The sequence below is a fragment of the Aptenodytes forsteri genome, unplaced genomic scaffold (assembly GCF_000699145.1).
Source record: "Aptenodytes forsteri isolate BGI_AS27 unplaced genomic scaffold, ASM69914v1 Scaffold151, whole genome shotgun sequence".
Taxonomy (NCBI): Eukaryota; Metazoa; Chordata; class Aves; order Sphenisciformes; family Spheniscidae; genus Aptenodytes; species Aptenodytes forsteri.
This window is the reverse complement of record NW_008795939.1, coordinates 358,226-380,794: the sequence shown is the minus strand read 5'-3', so window position 1 is coordinate 380,794 and position 22,569 is coordinate 358,226. Positions and strand designations below refer to the sequence as shown.

The following is a 22,569-nucleotide window of genomic DNA, read 5'->3' as shown; positions in this document are numbered from 1 at the left end:
TCCTCGGGCTCCTGGGGGGGGGTGGGGGGGACTGGGGCACCCTCTCACCCCCTGCGCTTTTGCCTTCGCGGGTTTTGCCGCTTCAGGAAGGGTCCCCCAGCGCGATCCTCCGCTCCGGAGCCCTTCGCCCCGGTGGCTTCACTGAAAAAATGCTCCAACAGAGAAACAATATTTTTTATCAAATATGCGAGATGCTGTAAGGAGAGACTGAGTAGCAAGAATAAAAGCTACATGCCTAAAGGGCATCAATAAACAGATGTAACAATGTCAATGGAGGGCAGAAAGAATGCATAAGAGCTTTTTAATGAAGAATTATTTTCAGGTTCTCTTTTAGGGAATAGGGAGGAAGATACTGCTTTTTTCTTGTCAATTTACAGGTTGTTTTTTTTTTTAAAACGAGATGGCTAGCATCTTTCAAAATGTATCTAAGAGCATTTTCTTTTTTTTTTTGTTTTCAATCATTGCAGAGAATTTTTTTTTTTCCCAATCAACTCTTATTAAACCTTGGATTTCAAGTGGGAGAACAGTACCTACTGGCAGAGGAGCCCAAAGAATCAAGCATAACAGATTGTTTCCTCCATTCTCAAGGTATTCAACAGCAGGGCTAAGATTAACAACTGTGTTCCAGACACAAGTGCAGTACTGTGTCCATCCAACGTCACACTACAGAGCGGCAAAAACAGTGTGCTGGAAAAAGTGTAATTATTCACTGCCAAAACTCTTCTGCCTCATTCAGATTTTAAACAATTTATAATACTGTTTTGAAATTAAATAATATTCCCCATTAACTTGCATATTTTCTGTTTGCATTTTGAATTCTGTTAATGAAATGGAACATTTCACATTGAACAATCTTCTACTCACATGCACATTTTTTTACTTTTAGTATAGGTAATGACTTCAGGTTTACATACTTGTAAAAAGCCTGGTTCTCCACCCCACATTTCCAAAGATGCTTGCAGGCTGCTGGTGTAGAGGTATGGAATGACAGCACAGCCTTTTTCTAAGTGCAAGGAAAGAAGGCAAATAAAAGAAATGAAAATGTTGAATTCTCAAAGATTGAAGTAGCTGTACCACATTTCCCTGTGTAGCCTCAATCGTACAACCCATACGTAGAGCTGATCTTTAAACTGCCCAGGCAATTGTTTCAGAAATAAAATGGGATGCTTGGAGAGGGCAGAGAAAAGCACACGTACAAGTGGCTTGTAGAATAAATCTGTACAAGTGGCTTGTAGAATAAATCTGTACCAACTGTCTTCAGGCCAAAATCAAAGGAGGAAAGTCTCTATGTTCAGTATTCCACATTGCACAGTTGCTGCACTACTTACTGTCCGCTTCTCCCTGTTCCCTATGTCCTAGCGTCAGATCCTCCTTGCAACCACACAAACAGCCCCTAATACCTCTGGCATTATTACCTTCTTCCATTTTCTATTCCTCACCTAGATTGCATCCAAAGCCATAATTCTGGGCTATATCACTCTGCAATCAGGAAGAACTGATTATAGCATGCTGTAGACAAAAATCTCTATGATTTCAATGGCAAGAGCCCAATGATAGGACTCTTAACTACCTAGGACAGACTCCAGCCTATTCAGCTGACCAAGATTTGAGGAGATGATCATAATTAGCCAAAAATACCTCACACTGATCCAGGTATCAATGCCCACCTGAATTTTCAATCATATACAGATGTCGCTCATGCTTTAGAGTGGGTGGGTACAGCTTTAGCATTTTAAAATCCATTAAAACTTGACTACACAGATGACCAAACCCATGAGCAATCAACACAGCACTGCATGAATTTTGAGTGAGAAATGTCTCAACCCTTTGCAAATTAGACATTCTTTTGACAACAGCAATATTCACATTCACTCATATTCTATATTTTAGTTACAATATGAAGTACAATTATTGTTTAGAAGTTTGTTTAGTTAAAAAATGATGTTAAGTTTTAGTCGACTCTAAATCAAATACAGAAGTTCTGTAAAAATATTAAACCTGACCTCTTTCTGAGCTCCAAACACATAAAAAGTCTTCCCTTCAAATTTCAGTTTATAAACATCACACCTAGAAAGAGAAAAATAATTTAAGTATAGGAAAAATAGATAGATCTACAGGTAAGAAAAGCAACTTGCATGCAAGTTTCCCTGATTCCCAAAGTCAAGCACGCTGTCAAATGACAAAAAGCCTCAACAGAAGTCTTACAACTTTTAGCATAAAATCATTTAATATTCTAATTTTCTTTAGAGAATATAAGCACATTTCTTTTACATCCCTATGCACCTTCAAAGAATTAACTTTGGCTGCTGGAAAATGAAGAGGAAATTAAAAGTAGGCAGGGGCTTATGTTTACATTCTATTTTTTTTTTTTTTACACAGTTTGTAATTCTTCTTACATCTTAAAATCTTGGAACGTCTAATTTAATTCAACTGAGGGAAAAACAATACTCTCAGCCTGCATGTGTTGCATAAGGTGGCATACAATTTTCTAGATGCAGGCACTTTTTACCAGCAACATCTTAACTCTATCCTTATTTATTTGTGGTTTCCTATCACACATCTTAGTAACTGACTACTTACAGACAGAACACAACAGGAAGAAAAAGAAAATGTTTGAGAGCACTTATTACTGGGGCCTTGTGAGTTGCAAACCTATGTCAAAATTTACTTTAACCAAGGTTGGAAGCACAATCTACATATGGAATAGCGGTGCACCATGTAAAGTCAATATGATGCCTCTGCTTAAATTGTAATGGAAATTTTGTCATTACCACAGCTAAAATGGAGACGCTGTATTTTTTCATAAACTTCTCTAAAGATTTTGGATGTCAGATGATTGAAATGGGAACGATTCTGGAGGCGAGAACAATGCTATCCCGGAAACTTTATAACAAGAGTTTTGCTTTAACATTAAACAACAGCAAAAAATCATTCCAGTTGAGAAAGCTTTTCCACTGAAAAGGAAACCTCAAATATGAATTTGGATTTTTACTGTGTAATGCAAATTTCATCTTATATCTGTTAAAGCTACTAGCACTCACTTTTAGGTCTCAGAAATGAAAGGAGCAGTACATGGCATTCAGATAAATCTCACCAGATCAACCTTCCAATGGCCAGCGTAACACTGAGACAGCTTAATGGCTTTTCCTCTATCACTATTTCATTTTGCATGTGGTTTACATGCCAATGGGCTAAATGAATATACCGAGATCTCGGAAAGGACACGTTATCCTTGAGTAACATGAAAAACTAAGTGCTATGAAACTCATTTCCCACAGTATGGTGGATAACATGCTCGGCAAGTGCTATTCTTTCCTCCCTGCACCGTAGACTGACATTACAGTTACACTGGCCTTATGCCAAAAGCACAAACCACTGAAGCACTGTGACTAGGGCTACCTGAAATTAACCCTAGGGAAACTACAGCACAAATCCAGGATCACAATTGGATGGTATTTGACTGACACGTCCCCAGAGCTCCACATAGAACTGAATCATACGAACAGGACTACGCTGACTTCACACCTTTGACGATTTCAGGTTAGTCAGCTCTCGGGGAGGTTTCTATGGATATGCAGCAAAGAGCCTAGCTCTACACAAAAAATGACCTCACCATTTCTTCACCTCCTGCCCATCTTCTTCCCGACAAGACAGGCTGGGAGCGCTGAGGTGGAGCAGCAGTAACTGCTGTTGGCATGTTTAGCAGCAGGGCTAAAATGAGATTTATCGATGGTTGAGCATGACTGTGCTCACTCAGCACCACACTGCTGAGGGCATGGCCAGCTGCTGTTACACCACCTGCAGGAGCTCTGTTTTACCTCCCCCTCAAACGTGGGTGAGGCTGACCAATTAAGTCAAATGTTTTACAGGAGCAGAAAAGAAAAGGAAAGCCAGACAAACTGAGGACAATTGCATAAGTGTCCACTTCTTAAAACAAGAGGCTAAAAAATAAAAATTCAAAGCCATTCTCCCCTCCTCCTCTGCTTACCAAAGAAGTTCTTTTATAGTTTTCAGATTGAGGTTAATTAAATGACAAAATAGCAACATTTCCGAGAGTCACAAATAAAGATGCAGGTGGACTCTTGTAAACTCTTCCAAACACCTCTGCCAATAAGCCTCACTGGTGATTTACAGGATAGTTGAAAAATCAACTTACTCAATTTTAGCATTTGTGCGTTATGTTGATTAATGCACCCTGTGGAATAATTTTCACTGGATGAAGAACCAGACCAAATTATTATTATTCTACTTCTCATCTAAGATCCTTTAAAATAGAAACATGATGGGGCAAGAGAAGGAATAGTCACGTGTTAAAGACAACACATGCAGGTGAAGATACTAAGAAGAAGAGAAGACACAGGAGAAAAGACTCTTGCATATTAATCTAGTCTTACTTCACATGCTTACCATTTTAACAAATGAATTCTTTTATTCCCCTGGAAAACTACAAATCCTGCAGCTGTGAATCCTAAAAATGTAGTCGTCCCCGTTGTGTCCTTGAAAGAGAAAAAAGAAATACAATTTTCCCCTCATCCAGTGAGGTATTTCTTACTGATAGCATGAATTGTTACTCTGCTACAGATTACCTCTATTTTGTTTTCCTTTTTGAAATAAATTTTGCCTTCAAATTGTACACTTCTAAGGAACAAAGACTGATCTTGGCAATACAGGCCTCATTTATTTCTAGGCATTTAACTGAGTAACAGTACCTTATGCTTTTCCGTCTACCTGTAGCTGATGACAACGGGGAATCCTTAGGTATACTTACTAATTTTGTTGAAAACATACTTCTGTGTATGTCCTATTCTTAATGTGCTGACTAACTACAAACCAGAGGTTCATATCTGCTTCAACACTGATATTTTTTAAGATTTCACAATACATTGTTCCTCTGCGAGATATTGTCTTGGAAGCACTGCTGACAGACAGCACTTACTACAATAAGCAAGTACTCCTGAGTACAAACCAGAACATATGGTGATACTTGCCTTTAAAATAGGAAAGCCCATTTTTCAATTTTTTAATTCCACAATAAAAGTTCTGGCTCATAGTTTTTGAGCACTGATTCAGGTGAGTTTTGTATTAACTGGATTTCCTGTCCATCCTAAGTTTAGACCCTCACCTTGCTAAAGTTAGTCAACTTTATTGTGCCTTATGTTCCACCAATAAAATAAGGGGAACAGAAACAGAGATGCTTCTGGAGTAGCAGCCACAGCGCTGGAAGGAGCACGTCATAAGGAGCCAGGGAACCACCTTGCTTTGCAGTTCATTTCCAGAAGAGTGAAAAATTTTCCTTAACCATGGGCCGTGAACCCCTGCATGCCCCCACTCTACAAGCCCTGACACATGGGTAAAGAGGAAATTCTGAGCCAGTTTTGAATCTGTCCTAAGTGCCAACACAAGTCTCTGGACTGTGCATCTGAAAATCTGCAGTATAGTTTCAAACTAAAGTTTACTAAGTCGCTTACTTCACGGAGCTCTGAACCAGACCCTGCATTTCACACAGGACCAGCATTCCTAGCAACATGTATATGAAATCTGATGCAGCTCTACGTTTGAGCTGACTGCTTAAGGGTGCTCACCACCAGAACAGTTAACTGGACAGCACTGCTGTTCCACCAAATGAGATGGTATACAAGCCAAAGTAAAAGTAGCAGTTAAAACATGAAGCAAGTAACACTAAGAACAAACACTGCAGATTATGCAGATAAAACCGAGTAATTAAAAATGCAGGTGTAAGGGATAATCAGAACTGGTAACTAAAATCACCTTCTTCTAGAAAACTACAAAACAGCAAAGTGGAGGAATATGCAAACATATATCCGGTTCTCCCCTCTGTACATTTGGTTTGCTGTTCCTCCTAAGATTTTCACTTTTTGGCAGTGTTTGGAAAACTAATCTGCCAAGGACTAACAATTTGTTGCATCTTCTGGACAAGAATAACACTGAATCCTGAAAATCTTGGCAAACGTAAAATATTTCAGACCTGGAGTATTTGGAGAAACCTTTGCATTAAATGCAAAGAAATTATGAAGTATAATCAAAGCTTTTGTCATGACACTCTACTACATTCTCCCATGATGTTCTGCTTCCTCTGGAGAGACCTTTCGTTTGACTGATGGAGAAATGTCAACCAGCCAATGTTCTTCCAAGGCTTAAAAGTAATATGTAGTTTCAGGGCAAGTTCTTTTATAAATTACTCCCTATTTGTGCCTGGATAAAAAACAGAGCTAAATCAATTCAATTAATGGCTTTTTACTGAATTTTATTAAAAAGAACATTTTATTAAATATTAAATATTAGTAAAAAGAACTGTTACCTTGCAAGGGTGAGGATCAACACCGTAAGTTTCCAAAGAATATGCTTTCAGGAGCAAGTTAAATTCAGCAACAGCTGGGCTCTGACCTCTGAAATTACAAAAGAAACAGTAGTTCGACAACAAAAAGAAAATAAGAGAAAAAGACTTTTTGACTGGAGAGTTTAAATGCCTAAAAAGGGAGGAAAGAAAAGTTCTTACTGAAATACAAACTATTTCAACCATGTTCTGTTTATAATATAAAGATAGAAAACTTTTCACAGGTTTTCTCCTGCTGAATTGTAGAGTGCCTGATGTTTTCAGGTAAATTCTGATGCTTTTTTTCTCAATCCTGAGATAACAACATGTTATGCAGTTAACCAGAGTTATCCAATATCCTGCAAGTATTTGTCATCTTTTGATACACACAGACGTCAGCCTGAATATGAAATAAACCTCAGCATCTTTTTTCCAAACTCTTGCTCCCCAACCCATTTAAAAGGATAGTGCAGATTAACAAACATTCCTTCCAGCGCAGCATATAATCATATTACACTGTTACTCAGATGCATGCCTAATTATAGCAGTGCCTGTTACCATCATGATAGTTCAGAATCTGTCAGCATTTCCATTATATGCTCCTATTTTTAGGGTGTCTATAATCAACCATGAATATACACTAAAGCCTGAAACATGGCATGCAAGACTTGAGTTCTAGAGTAAGTTTTATTATTTGATTTTTGCTCTTCTAACTCCTGCCATTACAATAAGCTCTAACACAGATTTACAATGCCTGTTTGTCAGTGAACTGTTCCAAGTATTATTTTATTCATGTATTTGCATGACTAGAGTACATGATTCTGATAGATAATACAGTTTTGTGACAATGAGCAGTGCTTAGGACCTTTAGAAAGACAGGCCTCATAAATGCTTCTCATGCAAATTATCCAAAAAATGAGCCATAGACAAATCTTCAAGAAACACAGCAACAGTCATACTTTATCTTACCCCTGCATTTTGGGGTCCAGTCTCACACTGTGACCAATGGCACTCGGGAACTGGCATTTAAAAACTGCTCTGTGCACTGGTGTAGAATAATTTCCCTCTAAGTCTGTCATCCCTGGTAGCTAGAAACCAACAAGCACTGACATACAAGACTGAGTATCAGGCCCAAAGTTCAGTTTAACAATTAAGACAATGTCTAGCATGCTTGTGGATGTCAAATACCATTTTGAACTTACCAAGCTGATGCCCTGTGGCAATGTAAGTGTCAATAACCTTTTCTGTTACAAAGTTTTAATTCATGCTCATTTGTACTTCACTGCTCATCATCTCCCAGTCAATCCCATGATACTTCTTTGGCTTCTTCCATGTGTGTTTTGACTTGATACTACACTACTTGCACTTTTATTTCAGATCACATTTTTGTTGATGTTTAGCTTTTAAAGAATAAAAACCACACGAGATTAGAGAAGAAGTGCCCGTCTTTCTCCTTCCTTTTTTGATCTCTTTCTCACCACTTTCCAATGGAGAAGAACATGTATCAAGTGGAACACCGAAAATTACAAATGTGCATTTACACGGATAAATATTTAAGGGGAAGACAGCATGAAAGCAGCAAACAAAACAAAAATGCTTATTTTGCCCAATCAACTTTCTGATGGCTCTACTAAACTGTTTTTCTCCCTTTTCAATACTAATAAATCACAACTTTAAGTCTAATCACAACTGCAAGACCATAAATGAGCCTTAAAAAGGCAACAAGTTTGTTTCATGTACCAACCAACTGCACAGGACAGAAGTAATTAACTAACTTGACCTAAATTACTTAGAACACTTATGTTGCATAGTGAAAAGCCAAACAAACAGATGATTTGATTGCTTATTGGAAATTGAGCCTTACAGAAAAATAAGATCATAAAACGTATCTTTTTCCCACCTCCCTTTGCTGGTACAAAGGAAAGCAGTCAGTCTTCTGGTTTGAAAGGACCAAAAAGCGACAAATAATTTGGAACAATCTGATTTGGGGGTCTTGGCATTTCCAAAAAGGAAAAAATTATTAAATTGCAATTATTATTAAAGAGACACTTTAAAAAAGAATTAGTATGCTCTCCTCACCTATAGCCTCTGAAACTATGCTGTCTTTGGGCACATCAAGTGGAACAAGCTGTGGTACTTGGGAAAAAAAAGCAGAAGACATGGACAAGTTTGATCTTATCGGATTACAGGCTAATCAAATGGCTACTGCGCAAAGCCTTAAAAGAACAGCACAAAGCAGAAGAGTCAAGGGCAATATCAAATGAAAAAATCCTCATTCATCCCTTATCAAGGGATTAATATTCAAGCCTTGATAATATGCTTTTCATCTGTAACTTAGCAATGAAATTTTCGTTACTAAATAAAAATGCAACTATAGCAAATCCTATCATCAAAGTCAACATTTTTTTATCAATCACTGATTTAACGTTAGATATGCTTTTGATTGGCTTTGTTAAAAAGCCTTTAAGCTTTCTACATGCAACAAACAGCCTTACACAAAAACGTAGAGTTCCCTCGCTTATGCAAGTGTTTCAACTAATGCCTCTTACAGTGGAAAAACAGGGAATATTTAGACAACGCATCTTTGCTGCTTTATAACTCAGTTCTCTCAGGAAAGTCAGGTGTCTCTCTCTGCATTCACTCCTTTTGATCTTATATGACTACCCAAATTTTTCAGTATGTATTCAGCATTAAATGGAAGATGTATTCCCTTTCCATATGTTGCAACCACTATAGCACCCAGCTGCAGCATGCCAAAGGTTTTGAACAGGACCAGTAAAAGAAACCATACAGAAAAGTTTCTGTATACCTTACAAATAATAAAATGTGGATTATTTGTGAACTGAGCTCCACAGTTATTAGCTACGAATTAATGATTCAACCTAGGAATCAATCTGAAAGTTCCTAATGAAATTTTAATGAAACAAAGACTTTAATAGAAGACTGAGACATCTGCAACACGCTGTTTTTTCCTTTAGGCTCATGAGAAGCACGCACAAGAGTATGTACAAGCTCTGTTTATTTCCCACAGGGCCCCCGACTCTGAAGCACTTCAAAGGCCAGGAAGCTCAACAGGGAATACTTCCAGGGTGTGCCACAGCAACGATCTACTTGTTTTGCTGGCTGCCCACACCAATTCACTCTAGAATTTTCTCCTCTTCATACCCTTCCTTTGGGGTATGTATCTGTTACAAACTGAAGTAGTGAAATTTAGTGAAAGTCGAGGATGAGATAGCACAGGACTGAGCATTAATTCCTTTTAACACACAGAGAAGACTATACAGCAATAACAGCAAAGAAAAAGCATTTTCGATGCTATTCTCAATTTCTTGCTTCCTGAATGACCTTAGTGAAGTCACTTCATCTATCTTCTCTGATTCTCTTACTGACTTATAAAGTGCTGTGAGACACTATTATTAACACACTACTAATAATAATAAAAGACGTAATTATTGACCATCCTTTTGCCTCGTCTCTATGTCAAACAAACTTACTTGCTGCAGAATACAATAGCAAAACAGTACTTGAGCATGTCCCATGCACAATTAATTTCTGGGTATTTATGGTCTGTAGGGTGTTTCAATGTAATTATTTCAAAGAATAAATAAGTACGTACATAATGATCTGGCCTCTAGAAACATTATGTATTCACCTCCATGCAAACCAGGGAGAAGTACCAGCCATAAAGCTTTAAATAACATAGGCTCAGTCTCCATCAAGCACCCTTTGCCCTGCCCTGCAACTGTGGACATACTTCACTGCAGTCTCAGGAGAGACCACAGTGATTGTTCAAGAAGGATCTCCATCTATGAAATATTCTCCTTGTTATTTCGTACAGGATATCCCTCAGCAGAACAGGGTTACCTGGGTTTCCTTTTAACCTAAAAAAAAGCCACAATTCTGCATAAAGCATCAACGTGTTTAGCTACACCATATACTGATCACAGAACAGCTTACCACATGGCTGAGGTTTTCCTGTTGTTTCTTTAAATCTTTACAGGTGGTTGAGACTCCAATTGCTATACAATTATAGTGCTAAAGGTCTTGAGTAGTTTTTACTTTTCCTTTAAGCTCAGGAGATTTTGGCAGACAGTGGAGATGTTTTTAAATACAGTCTGTCTGCTAGTATTTTCAGTCACAATGAAGGTGCTTAGGAGGCTTATGTGGTATTGGAACACAAATCTGCTACAATTATCAGTGTTTCAGTTGTACTGGAGACAATAGCACAATGGTGGTAATAATTTCAAAGAAAAGCACTAAATGAAGACACTGGTAAAAGAAATTGCATTGTAGGCTGTGGCTTAGTTTGTCACAATAGCAAGGCCAGACTTTGCACATTGCCCAGGCAGCAGCACTGCTCCCCTGAGAACTTCCCCGGGCCGTGAAGGAAAAAGCCTTTAAATGGGTCTGCCTGTGAAAAGAGACCTTATCACCTGGCAAGTAGCTGAATTGCTGAAATGTTGCTGGAACATAAAAAACTTAGAAAACTGCAGAACACTCAAATATCGATTTTAACTTATACTGCAAAATTGTTTTTTTCTCTCAGATAGATAAAAATTCTAGGATGAGAAAAACCTGAATAATCACATTAAAACAATATCAAACTCTTTTAATGAGTCTATTAAATGCTTATGGGTTTAATTTTACACCACGCACACTGTAATGACATGTGCCACTTACATAACTCCTTCTACCAGAACATTTCAAATTACTTGTGTGCTTCAAAGATCAGGCTGAGACTGTATCTCTGAAATCCATGTTTAGATATCTGTATTTCAACTTTACTTCATACATTGATGCAGTGACACAGACAGCTTTAAGCCTATTCAACAGACAGAATACATTTACAGAGCAGATGCAGTTTTAATTTACTTACTATTAATTTAAAATCTATTCCCACAATACAGAGACATCTACTGAGCTATCTGTTTCTAATATCACAGTAGATTCATCTTTCTGGTCCAGACACACCTGGCCTGTAAAGCCTTCTCCCAAATAAAGAAGAGGTGGGGAGGGAGGAGAGGGGCAGAGGAAATAGGTCCTTTCAGCTGATGAAGAAATCCCTACATTGTAGAAATTCACACAGACATCTGAATTCAGCAGTATGCTAAATATGCAGAACCTGAATTCAAACCTCACCATGAGACAGGCAACAACTAGCTTGGTAAAAAAAACAACCACATTTGTGGATCATGACTATGATCACTAGGGAGAAACATGCACATACACACACACACAAAATAAATCTTTCCTAAAGCTAAAAAATTATCAATGTTAAAATAAAAACAACTACCTTATTCAATTCAAGTAGATTAACCTTTCTACTGAACGCTTCTTGGAATTCCCATTAAAAGAAAAAACACGGGTATTGATACATCTTTTCAGTTTTTCATTGTATCAGATAGACCTTTGGGAAAAGAGAAGGGAAAAGACACCTGTTTTTTTCTGTGAAGTTCCTTTCTCTAGATTACTGCTACAACTGCATCTTCCATTAAAATCATGCTCAGGTAAAGCTGCTCCTCGCCATAAAGCTTCTGGAAATACTCTCTGTGCCATGCAAACACCAATCCAACAAAACAGCATCTCACTTTTACCATTTTCTAGTAAGTGCACCCAGATTTACAAGTATGGTTCCTTAATTTTAATTGGTTTTAAGCATACTTCTGTAAGAAAAAAACAGTTCAGGACAAAGCTTTGAGGAAAGCAACACACACATCATTCTTCAGGGAAAGGACTAGGTGACCAGCAGAACCTGTTATTTCAAACTTCTAATAAATATACCTTCCAGCATCTCTCTAATTCAGTCAAATTACAACTGATAAGAATTAGGGAGTGAAAGAATATAACAGGAAAATATAGCAGAATAGAAACAAACAAATTATTCACCTATTACAGCAAACACAATGGCATTTTAATACCAGATTGCTAAATTAGAGAGAATTAGATAATTTTGAAGTTGCAGTGACATGTGCCAACATACAGCCTGATGGATAAATCTAAATGCCTACACTGAGAACCTGTAAGTGAGCCAGCATGGTCTAATCCAGGTTGAAATGAAGAAGACATTCAGTGCAGCCTAGGGCTGTAATGTAGGTGAGACCCCAAGCAGCTGGCACCACTATCTGCCTGTGAACTCTCACTGCTCATCATCATCCTCCTCAGCTCTCCAAAGTCCTTGGTATATTTTGTATAGCTGAGAACTACAAAGACTTTGGCTCCTTAGGCCTGGAAGTCAGCTATCCCTGCTGTAGCCCAAGTCCTGCTCTTTTCCAGACTTCCCCCTCTCCTCCATGTAATCCTCAACAGATCCTCGGTCCCCGGCAAAGTGGCTTCTGTCTCCTGTAACGTGACTTGCAAGTTTTAGAGCACACCATACGTCCTTCCAATCAGACTCCCTTCATGTATATGAGACTGTTAGATACCTATGTGATTAGGGTAGAACAAGAAGTTAAATATAAAGCGTAGATGAGTGTGCTGCCAGCATTAAATGCATAAAAGCAGATAATATGTAGCTTTAATTGCAAGAAGCTCTTAAATGAAATACAAGATCCACCTTATTCTGGACTTGCTAAACAGGAATTTAGTTGTAGCACTTTTTAATGTATTCAACAGCATGCAAGAAGTTGCTTTAATCTTGGATCAAATGATATTAACACCCACAAAGAGAAGCATTTTCTAGCAATCCTTGCCAAGTCTTCTGGGACAGCCTCCCAGAATACACTCTGATAGTAACAATTACAGTTATGCTTGCCAGTGGCTCCACCGACAGCTCCATGTCTGCACGAGAGCTGGAGAGCCAGATCAGCAGAGACGGAGAAATCCTGTACTCCTGCTGGCACCGGAGTCTAAGCACCCATGGTAACCAATGGTACGGTGAAGGGAATACAGTAAGGGAGCAGCGGAGGAAAGTTAAAAGTGCTTAAATCCCCACCAAGTAGTTACAGTGTAGATGATGCAGCAAAGTATAAAAATGCTATATGCCTTTCAAATCAAATTTAAACAACACTTCTCATTTAGCTTGGATCAAAGACAAGCATTAATTTGCTACTCTGGTTTTCAAGAAAATACTTCCCTTTAGCTTAAAAGTTTAAATTGCTTTTGAGATAGTTAATAGCAGAACATGGCAGTGATTTCACACCTTCAGAGGAAACTTTTTCTTCTCCCAAAAGATGTTCTCCCACATATGACTTTTGCAAAAGCTGGAGTATTTGATACAGACAATGGAGATGACAGACAACTCAGTAGCACTCAGCCTTCTTGAGCCTGTATCCACACTGGCCATCCCAAGCAGTAATAAATAACTTGCATTCACCTATATGAGGTCAGCCTGGGAAACAGGCATTTGAACAGGTCATGTAACTCTATAATTTACTGGGCAAAGTTAATGTTTGCATAGTAGGGCTTTCAGATAATTTGATGGCTGTTTACTTTCATATAAATTACATGGCATAATATTTTGTATCAGAAATAAGTAAAAATAGATCATTAGTTTTCAGGTGGGATAGGAAAAAAAAAATATTTCTTTTCAACCACTGAGTCCTTCAAAAAAGAAAAAAAGGGGAAAAAAACCATGATTCCTACAAATATAAATTCCCTTGATAGGGATTTATGTGGATCTTCTCTTTGGAAATCTCTGTATTTTCAGATGTCTGGCCTCATGGAGCTCTGGCTGACAGGTATCTTTCAAAAGCCAGGGAATTTTATCAGAGTAACAAATGTTCTGTTAAAGGACATAAGATTTGATATAAATTCACAGGAAGGAATTTTTGTCTTGGAAAAGGGATAAAGGAATGTGACTGGGAGATGGTTTAGTGGGCATGGTGGTATTGGGTTGACAGTTGGACTCGATGATCTTAGAGGTCTTTTCCAACCTTAATGATTCTATGATCCTATGATTCTATGCACTAAAAACATCTGTTTTATTTGGTCATCTGAAGCAAATCCCACAGTTGTAACAACACAGAAGTCAGTTTGGAACTAGTACTGACACAGGTGCATACATACGTACGAAGTCCATTGTTTTGTAAGAGGAGCCCACAAAATCCAATAGCAATAGCTAGAAGCAAAACTGGGCCAGCTACTAATGCAGGTTGCCCAAACAAATAAACAGTACTAATTCCGCCATGGAAAAAGTACAACTGTTTTGAGAACATCTGAAAGGAGCAAACTCCTGATATGTTAAAAAAAACCCATAACAAAACAAAACCTCAAATCCCAAAGAGATTATTAAGATCACCTGAGTGATCTTTCACATAAAAACCCAGTAATCCTAGTAAACCCTGCTGTTATGCTTGAAGAATTAACCTTTCACTCAGCTTTACTCTCATCTACCTAGAAGATTTCATGACTCTGCTTAACCTCATTTGATGGGTTAGTTTTGTTTTGGTTTTCCCCAAATCTATACAGAATTTTTCACCATATTTTTGTTAAGCTGGGGGCTTTTGGTCACCAGAAATAAAAATGAACTATGGCTTTATACACTGAGCACAGTGCAGTGTATTAAGTACCTTTAATACTGCCAAAATAGAACTGAACGTGTGGTTCCATGTACTTTTGTGTGGAAGTCAAGTAAAAGAAAGTAAGTTATTTTTAACCTGGATCATTTCACTGATGTGATTTACAATGCAACCTTACAAACACTTCCACACATCTAACTAAAAGGGATAAGGAACATGCAAATGAAGAACCTGGGGAGAGACCTTAGCATTCACTTCACTTGAAGAAGAAGGTATACCAGAATACACCTACAGAATATCTAGATTTTTACGGCCCAAATCTTTTCCAATCCGTTAAGAGCGGCAAGGAAACAGAAATGCAAGTAGCTATTACTTCAGTAGCTATGCTCTGTTGTAACTATACCCAAAAACATAACATTCGAATCAATTTTGAATTCTTTTAAGAACAAGTCTCCAAGTCTCATCAGTTCCTACTGCATCCTCATATATTCTAAAATTTTAAGTCATAAGAGCATTATCTCTTCGCATCTCAGCAGTATACCGTGTTTCAAAAGAGGATTTACTTGGAATGACAGGCAAATGAGAATATGCATTGTGATGAAATCAAGGCAGGTGTTTGCCCCACCACTGCTAAGGTTCAGTGAAATTATTCCTGTACCTCTCCCTTTCTCGATGAAGGAAGAATAATTAATTAAAATTCACAAGACAATTAATCACAGCTCAATAAAGCTGACATGCATTTCCGTCTGCCACATTTCTATTTTTGCAATTAGGTACAGTGGAAAGTCACATAAAAGGTCACATTTTGCTAAAATCCAGTGATGTTCTCACAGCCACAAAGGGTAAGAAATAGGGGCACCATGTCATACATCTGTTTTAATTAATAAGAACAAGGCTTCAAACTGACACAAGATGAGTCACTAAGTCACTGGCAGCTGTCACAGTACCCTATCGCTGCTTCCCCTCACTGTCATCATGCACGTTCCAAAAGGCAAATTCCTCCATCATGCTGCAGGACAGAAGAAAAGATGTGCCCGGTAAACAGGCCTTGAGGATGCCGAGACAGGATTCAGCGAAGAACTGGCCCCTTCCAAGTCACAGGGCTTTGGTTATATGGGAGCCTGCTGCAGGACAGAGATGCCATCATCTTTTGTTTATTTATACGTGTGAAGAAAACAAAGAGCCAGACTCACGTGCAGTGCTGAAACTCAGAAGTAACTCTTCTGAAGGTAGCAGAATGGCAGCTGGATTAAAATGGCTCTTAGTCTCTTCTGCTCTCCTCACATGTTAGCTCTCAGCTAACACGTCACTCAAATATCTTGTTACAAAAAGGCCAGGGGAACCTTTTGCAGCATTTTTAAAAATACTCATTGAGCAGCAAAATATTAATTCTTATCAGAAAATTCAACTTGCTGAATGCAGTGAAACAGATGTGCTGATCAATACCAGACAGAAGCCTGTAAGCTCAGTGTTTTTTTCTAATCATCTTTTTCCAGCTAGATAGGGAAATCTGATCATCTAGCACTGGACCTCTCTACATATAGTTCATTACATGACAGATATGTTTTATTAATTTGTACCCCTAGAATAGAGATCCATGGAATTAAATATCCGGAAAAAGGTAAAACCTCTATGTGACTAATGAACATCTGATGTAAAAAATGTAGTAGGATGATCAATTTTGGGAAGACAGAGCTACATGGGAAAATTGCCAGGTAGTAGCTATCCAGACAGCTCTGAAACTGTATAACCAGACAAATAGGTAAGGCACACCAGATGCCGACGTAAGCGAAAGAAAACAGAAAAGAAAGAAAACAGCTCCTGAGGGCTGCAAAGAGCTATAAGCCACTGAGCCTAACATTCATAACACAAATCGGTAAAATCCAGAATAGAAAAAGAATTAAGGAACATATACATAAGTGGGATATATGAGAAGAGTTCTGCTATAAATTATAGTTATGCCTCAAACACCTCCTGGAATTCTTTTTAGGAATCAGCAGATCCACAGGCAAAAGAAGTCAGGTGGATATCATCTGATTTCCAAAAGGCAACAATGAATAGTGTCCCTCACCAAGACTACTGAAGAAATCCAGGGGACATCCACGCATGCTGAGCAGCTATTGATGGGAGGAATCCACAACCAGGAGAATCCCAGAGGGACCTGTGCAAAGGCTTACAGCATTTACTGTCACAGGATCAGCAACATTGCACTAACAGGAAAGAGGATTTTAAAAATGAGATAAGAAATGTGCCTGGTTATTCATAATAGAGGAACTAGCAGATTAAATTCACAATGGATGGGTAGAATTATGCACAAGGGAAAAAAATAACACAGAAAAATATATCTCTCCCAGGGCTATGAAATACAAAAAACACCAGCTTTGGCTAACCACCCTTCCTTCCCTTCTCCTAACTTTAAATAAAGGACTAGCCTGTTCTTGAAAGACTGAACCGATCAAAATCTTTTTAATTGCACCTTGGCCTAATTGATGAAAGATCTTAGTTTTTAAAGGTTGAATTTATCCTTTGGAAATCTGCAGCCACTGTATGGAACAATACTGAAAGTAAGAGAATTCTGTTTTCTTTTTTTAAAAGGCTGTTTCTATGGGTCTGTGTAAAGTGCAGCCTGGACTGCTCTAAAATTCAATCAGATGTAGCTGTGCCATTTAAAACATTGTTTTGCTGAAAGAAATATAAACAAAGTATATAGGTTTCAGGAAGGAAAAAAGAGAAGACACATTAATACTGGCAAGCTTACTGTCATGAATGTTGCACTTTGGTTGAATAACATATTTGATAGGCTTATGAAAAAAAGAGGTGTTTTAAGCTTTAACTCCTCTGAAAAGGAATTTTTCGTTTTCTTTTTTTTTCCCCCCAGGAATTTGGTGTCTCACAACCTGTTTTTGGTATAAATAGTATTCACATACTTATGCAAAGCATTTACATATATCGCAATATGAAAACAAAACATAGGGGTTTTAAGCAAGTGCAAAGACTCTTGTAATCTTTGAATAAAAATTGTCCTTCTACTTTATGTAATTAATCGTTTGCTTTCATTTGATTTTCTTCACATCCTATTCCTCTCCAAGTTTCCCAAGGACTATTCTCAACTAAGCGAAATGACTAGGGTATCATTCAAGCTACCGTCACGACTACTGTGCGTGTCATTCGCTGACAATCCTGAAGAGGGTATAGTTGCACAACGCACTGCTACTTCTCTCCTGAAACACCATACTTCAGGGACACATTCAACTTTGAAACCAAAGATTGATTAATCTATCTTTCTCCATTCCCCTTTGTCACACTATTAAAAGTTTAGGACAGAAAAAGGGCATGCAGAGCTCTGAATCTCACCTCCTTAGTCTTCCAAAGAAGTTATTTAAATACATTTCTGTGCAATTCACCACTATGTTAACAGCCTAAAGATAAAATAATGTAATTACAGTTTCAGTCAGGTCAATATCTATCAAGAATTTTATAATTCCAATACCTACAGAAATTTCACAGCAAAAGACATGTGATCCCTAAATGAAAGATGTTATTCCACTAATCAACCAGAGTAGCACTCATGATGTGAGCCACTCCCACTAACCAGACCTACATTTCAAGCAAATGCAGTCTAAATTACCAGCACACATGCAGGAATCAGCTATGATTAATGAAGGTTAACAGGAAAAGAAAACTCACTAAGCTGAAACCGCATTTTCAAATACAGCATATCAGACAGTATATTGGTAGAGCATCTATTATAATCCAAGAACAAAGCCTCCTAAGTTAACATACACTATTCGGAAACAGATAAAAGTATTTCTTAGCTGTCTCTTTATCAAAGAGCATTCTAAATTACCTGAATTCATTTTTATGCATTTCAGCTATTTTCTTCTCGAGCTTTTGTGACTGCTTGGGAAAAATCTTAAAGTCGCTGACGTAATTCTCTGGGTGTTCATCAGGATCATAATCACCAAGCTCAGCTAAACAGATCCAAAATACAAAACAAAACAGAAAAATTCAACTGCAACATTAGTTAATAAGGAGAAAAGTCAGTAAATACAGGGTAATTCAAGACACTTCCATGATTGGTAAGAATCCAGCATCTCTCAAGAAATGCTACTTTGAAGAATTGATAGTTAACTGAAACAACAAAATCTTTATAACTGCCACTTCAATCAATAAGTTTCAAATTAAGTTCACTGTTTATTAACTGCAGCAGTAATTAGCAATCCTAAACTATTTTCTGTGGCAGAAACGTGCTCTGTAAAACAGAGGCATAGGTAATGCTCCCCCTTTGAGTACCTGTCATTCTGGTACCAGGCAGAACTAAAACAATGCACTCCAGATTCTCCTCTTTTTTACACCGATTTATCCTCACTGATATGGACTGGTTTAATTCTGTTCTAGCAGAGAAACACAGGCTGTAACATTATTTAAGGTGGCCCACAGTATTTGATTCCTCTTCTAGAAGATGTGTCACTTAGGTACCCCAACATGGCATTTGGTGTTTTAATTTTCTAAATGAGCCTCCTTTAATAAGGTCTAGACTAAATCTTGGTTTGGATACGCTGCCTTATAATGCATCAAGAACTTAATTCATGTTAAGGCAGAATGAAGGGGACTTCCACACATATGAAGTGCCTCATCAGACACCTAGCTAACTATTTCTTTGTGTGCAATCCAAGACATATACCTGAATTTGGCCCTAAGGAAATGATGGGGAGAAATAGGGGGAGAATAAAAAAAAAAAAAAAAAAAAAAAAAGACCTTTCTCCTTGAATGACATCTACTATTTTGCCAGAGATTCCATCATCACACAGGTCATCTTTGCTCTAAGAAAGGGCACTGAATGACACTTTTTCCTGCTTAGTTCAAATGGAATAGGCTACAGTTACATTAAGGATTCAGAACAGAATTTTGCTTTGTTTAGAACTGGAATCTAACATTGATGCCATACTTTTTCACTTAAATGCTAAGACAACCCATTGTTTTTAAATTTTTTTTTAAGTTCCAGTTTGGTTTTAGTTGATTAAGTGGCTGAATTACTTAAAACACTTTACAGTGCATGTCAATGCAGGGAAACAGTACAACTAAAAAAATATGTATGTTATTGCTAGCTATATTCCCACAACAGTTTTGAGTTTCTCTTTCTACTGAACACATCTATGAATTAAGTATTTAAACAAGTCTGCTGCTTGTACTTACCTTGGACAATACAGGCACCCAGGTAGGCAGCATCAGAAAAAGAACACAGCAAACGGCCATGGAAAATGTCCCTTTTTATTTGTAGATATAAGAGGTATCTGAAATATAATTTAAAAAATTAGGAAATAATGTGGCATCTTTTTATAACAGATTTAACTTATCAGTGTGAAACCAGTTCTGCAACTATTCTGGATTTCTCTCTTGCCACCTTAAATGGCAGGAAAAAGAGGCAAAGCGCAACCACAGGAAAAACTACATGTAAGACAAGAGATTTTTCTCAGTAACAATGAAATAGTGACAGCGGAAGTAACAAAAACCCACTAAGAGATAGCAGGGAGAGTACTTTATTTAAAATGTACAGCTGTTATGATGCTCATTAGTAACATGAAATAAATTACAGTAATGTTCATCTGTTTGAGCACACCCCCTCTCATTAAATACAGGTTTACACAATGAAATCTCTCTATTGCTGTAGACAAAATAGCACATTGACCACAGTGGAGAGGATTTCTTTCCTTTCTGTTTTTTTAATCCGCGAAGAATCCTAGATGAAGGTTTGAGGCAGAAGCAACTCCCTGAGACCCAGGGGGGGCATCGGGCACAGGGGACCTGCCTGGGGGGAACCTCTCACATTCCTCTAAGCTGTTCTTCCTCCAGAAGAACTGGGGAGAAGAAAACAAAAGGCTCCTTCTACCTGCCCTCTGCCTCCTACCAGAGAGCAGCGTTATTTCTAACAGCAAGAGGAGAGGCGCAGCCATGAGGCCATCGCTTTCGCTTTTGCTTTCTCCCCCGGAACAGCAGCCTCCCAGAGATAGACCAACTCACAACCACCCCAGTGACTCACTCACAGCTCCTTTCCCAGCCACCTAACTCATTACAGCTGCACCATTCAGCAGCTTCACCCCTCTGGGAAAATAAACCATTTAAGCATTGCTTTAGCCAGATAAAGTCAACTATCTAGAGGGTGCTATCAGACTCAGTGGCTTCTGCAGACCTTCAGGACATTCCTTGATGCTGCCAGTCCTCTCCAACCTTAAGCTACGGTGCAGCTGATAAAAATGTGCTTTATGAATAACACTGATGTCAGACACATTTTGCCCAAGTTACTTGGTTCTGTGTATACCATGAGCTCCTACACCAAGTAGCTTATCTGAAGCTTACAGTGAGTTCTAGATTTAAGCAAGACTGTAAGTATTATCTGAAGGGCAAAAGAAATTTTCCTCCTTTCCTTGGATTGTTACTAAATGCTACATAAATACGAGACAGTTATCCCTGAGAAAAGCAATTTGTTCTCATTATGAATACATCCCTTCACTGCATTACAGTATTACAAGTTTCTACAGCAACCTTGCACTTCAAGGCCTTTTTTTTATTTTGCAACCCCTTTTTTTCCCTGTAATCAGTGTCCAGTAACAGCTCACTAATTCACTTCCACAATTTGGCACTGCTAGAGTACAGGTAGTTCCCAGAGGAGAACTGCATCAGGGTGAACCGAAGGCCTCAGTGAAATGCAGTAAAAATTCTTAATCTGCAATGACAGCCTACTGGAAGAGGCTCAGTATATTGATGCAGATACCACACATAACTCGGGCAAATGAGCAGTCCCCGTCCTAAAACTTTTAGTAAGTCTTGCCAGGGTGAAAAATTGGGTTGTGGTTCTCCAGAGTGACCGTTAGCTTGAGGCCAAACTGAATTCACCTCTTAAGAAGAGCCAAAAAAAGACACCTATGAAAGGCCATCCCAAGATTTCACACCATGGTTTGTTAGCTGAGCTTAAGGTCAACAGATCTCCAGTGACACTCCACATTGGTGGTTTCTGAGTTTGAAAATTACTATGAGATACGAAAGTAAACAGGCTTCTGGAAAAGCATATTAACCCACTGCTCCCAACCTACATTTGCAGACAGGAGGCTGAGATGAGAACTAAGGATCTGAAGTCTCAGGACCGTGCTAGGTCTGACTCTCCAGCTGTATGGATGGAAGCAAACGCTATGAACAGTTACTTTTCTATGAATATTTTGGTATTTACAAGAAGAAAAATGAGTTTTGCAGGAAATTCTTTCCCATGTAACAGGATTAGGCATCAATGCTGCCCACCTTGACCATCTATTACAAGCCATTACGTTCAGAGCCCAGGGAGAATGGAAAATCTTCAAGAATTGACTCAAAGCATCTATTCAAGAGTCAGGAAGCCTCCTTCTTTCTCTCTCTCAAATGCTATGCAACAAATCACAAGTTAGATTCCTGAAGTGAGATGGAAGGGAGTCCCCCTCCCCCCCAATATATGGTTATTTTATGAGAATAAACCTGAAAACGCAAATACATGAATTCAGTAGAATTCAAACCCATTTTTTTTAATACAGGGGGACAGCCATAAATACAACAGTTTGTGATGGGTCACTAAGATACTACACCGGCACTTAGGATCAAAGATAACAGCAGCATCGACAGAAACCCCTCAGAATGAGGGCAAAAACGCATTTCTATGCATTCCACTAAAATTCTATATAGATGAATATGGGAGTTTGGGTGGTAGTGTGCATACTTCTGGCATTGCTAAGCAAATAGTTTGTTGCTGACCAG

At 38.3% G+C, this 22,569-nt stretch overlaps 1 protein-coding gene across 1 annotated transcript in view; it reads right to left on the bottom strand.

The window, feature by feature from the left end:
• The window catches only part of FRMD3 (FERM domain containing 3), a 90,849-nt gene that overhangs the window by 35,035 nt on the left and 33,245 nt on the right, over positions 1-22,569 (bottom strand). The window contains exons 5-10 of the mRNA XM_009285255.2: positions 19,987-20,084; positions 18,638-18,761; positions 6,320-6,407; positions 4,408-4,496; positions 2,004-2,067; positions 915-1,003 (exon numbers count right to left, since the gene is read on the bottom strand). Of these exons, the coding sequence (XP_009283530.1) occupies positions 915-1,003; positions 2,004-2,067; positions 4,408-4,496; positions 6,320-6,407; positions 18,638-18,761; positions 19,987-20,084 (552 nt within the window). The remainder of the gene's footprint in view (positions 1-914; positions 1,004-2,003; positions 2,068-4,407; positions 4,497-6,319; positions 6,408-18,637; positions 18,762-19,986; positions 20,085-22,569) is intronic.